General features: G+C 57.3%; 1 protein-coding gene across 1 annotated transcript in view; it reads right to left on the bottom strand.

Moving 5' to 3' along the window:
• Positions 1-167: 167 nt before the first annotated feature.
• ZC3H4 (zinc finger CCCH-type containing 4) overlaps positions 168-2,268 on the bottom strand; it is a 14,851-nt gene continuing 12,750 nt past the window's right edge. The window contains exon 14 of the mRNA XM_009645832.2: positions 168-1,655. Coding sequence (XP_009644127.2) covers positions 187-1,655 — 1,469 coding nt within the window. The 3' untranslated portion in view covers positions 168-186. The remainder of the gene's footprint in view (positions 1,656-2,268) is intronic.

Here is a 2,268-nt window from a genome sequence, read left to right as displayed (position 1 = left end):
GAATTTTTGGGTGGGTTTTTTGGAATTTTTGGGTGGGTTTTTTTGAATTTTTGGGTGGTTTTGATGGAATTTTTGGGTGGTTTTTTTTGAATTTTTGGGTGGTTTTGTTGGAATTTTTGGGTGGGTTTTTTGGAATTTTTGGACTTTTTTTTTGACACCCCCCCCCGCCCCCCAGCGCCTTCAATTTTATTGGCAAAAAGGGGAAGCCGTGGGATCGAAACCCTTAAAAACCTCTTTAAGGGAAGCGGCGTCTTGTTGGTCGCCATCTTGCGCCGGGCTGTTGCCCGCGAAGGGGCTTCCCGATCCGGATTTGGCGCTCGCTTTGACCATTCCGTAAACGGAAGGGACCGGGAGGTTGTGTACCCCGGGTTGGGGGGTGGTTTCTTGGGTGGGGGGACCCACGGTGGCGGTGCCACCACCTCCGGTGGCTTTGGGCCGAGGCCGATTGTAGCTGTTGTACCTGTCCGTAGCGGTTTCGGCGCTGGTTTTATCCGATTCGGGTTGTTCCAAGGCCGATCGTCGGACGAAAAGGGGTTCCTTGGTTTTACCGGTGGTTTTAGAGGAATCTGAAGATTTGGAGGTCGCGTTGCTTTCGTTGGGAGACTCGGAAGTTTTGTTTCCCGAGCTCGGAGTCCTCGGATCGTATAAACTGATGGCGCTGAGCACGCTGCTCTGCCCGCTGCCTTTGCTCAACCCGCCGGCCGTCAACAACCGAGGGTCGTAGGGAGCGATGGCCGGGGCGGAATCGCCGGTGGAAGAGGCCGGCTCCGTCGTTTTAGGAGCTCTCGAACCCCCCGTTTCCGTAGATTTTTGTAATCTGGGATCGGCGGGGGCTTTCCGTACGCGAGGATCGCTGGGTTTGTCGCTCTGGCTGGAAGAGGGACTGCCGGCGGCGTTCACAGTCTTTAATATCCTCGAGAGGAGCTCGAAATCGGGGAGACCGGCGCCCGAGGAGGAAGCGGCGTCCCCCGGCGCCGTTCCCCCCCTCTGCCTGGGATCGGAAAGCCCCGTTTGGGATCTGTTAAGACGGGGATCGAGGGTAGGCATGGATTGAAGGGCAGCCGGGACGGGAATAAACTCTTGCTTTGGGATGGGGAGCGGAATGAGATCCTCTGGGCTCCACAGGATCATCCGGGCAAAGTTGGGTTTGTTGAGGACGACGTCTTTCTTGATGTGACTGAACTGTTGCAGCTGGGAGCGAGGATCCCGCAGGGAATGGCCCGGGAGAGGATCCAAGGGGATGTTGACCGGTTTATCCCGTAGAGCCCTTTCCCCTTCCTCCTCCTCGGGGAGCAGGGGGGGTTTCTGCCCACCGCCACCGGAATGAGGAGCTTCTGGTTTAGGGGTGGAGGAGGGAATGTGTCGCGCGAGCCTGGGGTCGGTGGGTCCCGAATCCCCGGGAAGAGACGGGCCGGAAAGGTCCGCGTTGCGGGAAAGCCTGGGATCTCGTAAACGCGGATCGGCAGGACGACCGCTCCCTCCCGCTTGGGCTTTTTGCAGGCGAGGGTCGCTGACGCCGGAGGGCGGCCCGATTTCTCCGTGGGAGGGTTGGGGGTGAGGTCTGCCGGAGCTTTGTTGCCTTAGGGTTTTCAAGATGGAGGTGACGCTACTTCCACCGTCATCTTCATCACTGGAATACCAGTTACCGGTATCGCCTGGGAGGAAGAAGAGAAAGCAGCTGGTAAAGGGCAATGACGGGAGGGTCAAGCCGTGACGCCAACGAGAAGGGCCCCAAAACGCTGCCCCTCTCCCCTCAACGCTGCTCCCATTCCCAACCGTCCCCGGCTTTTGCCGAAACGACGTCTGACGGCTTCGGCCTCCCTGGTCTTCTTTCCATGCCCCGAATTACCAAAGAGCCGGTGGCATCCCTCTCTTCCTCTTCCTCCTGTCTGCAGCCGACTCTTCTTAATTTCACCACAATTTAAGCCAGCATCCCTATCTCCTCCACCTTCTGGCCAAGCTGTTCCCATTTCTCCAGTAGACCCTGGCCAAGCTGTTCCCATTTCTCCGGTAGACCCCGTCCAAGCTATTCCCATTCTCTGTTAGACCCCATCCAAGCTGTTCCCATTTCTCCGGTAGACCCCGTCCAAGCTATTCCCATTCTCTGTTAGACCCCATCCAAGCTGTTCCCATTTCTCCGGTAGACCCCGTCCAAGCTATTCCCATTCTCTGTTAGACCCCATCCAAGCTGTTCCCATTTCTCCGGTAGACCCCGTCCAAGCTATTCCCATTCTCTGTTAGACGCCATCCAAGCTGTTCCCACTTCTC

This window comes from Egretta garzetta, unplaced genomic scaffold, assembly GCF_000687185.1.
Source record: "Egretta garzetta isolate BGI_Z169 unplaced genomic scaffold, ASM68718v1 scaffold901, whole genome shotgun sequence".
Classification (NCBI taxonomy): domain Eukaryota; kingdom Metazoa; phylum Chordata; class Aves; order Pelecaniformes; family Ardeidae; genus Egretta; species Egretta garzetta.
Note: the sequence above shows the minus strand (reverse complement) of the source record. Positions and strands in the feature narration are given on the sequence as shown.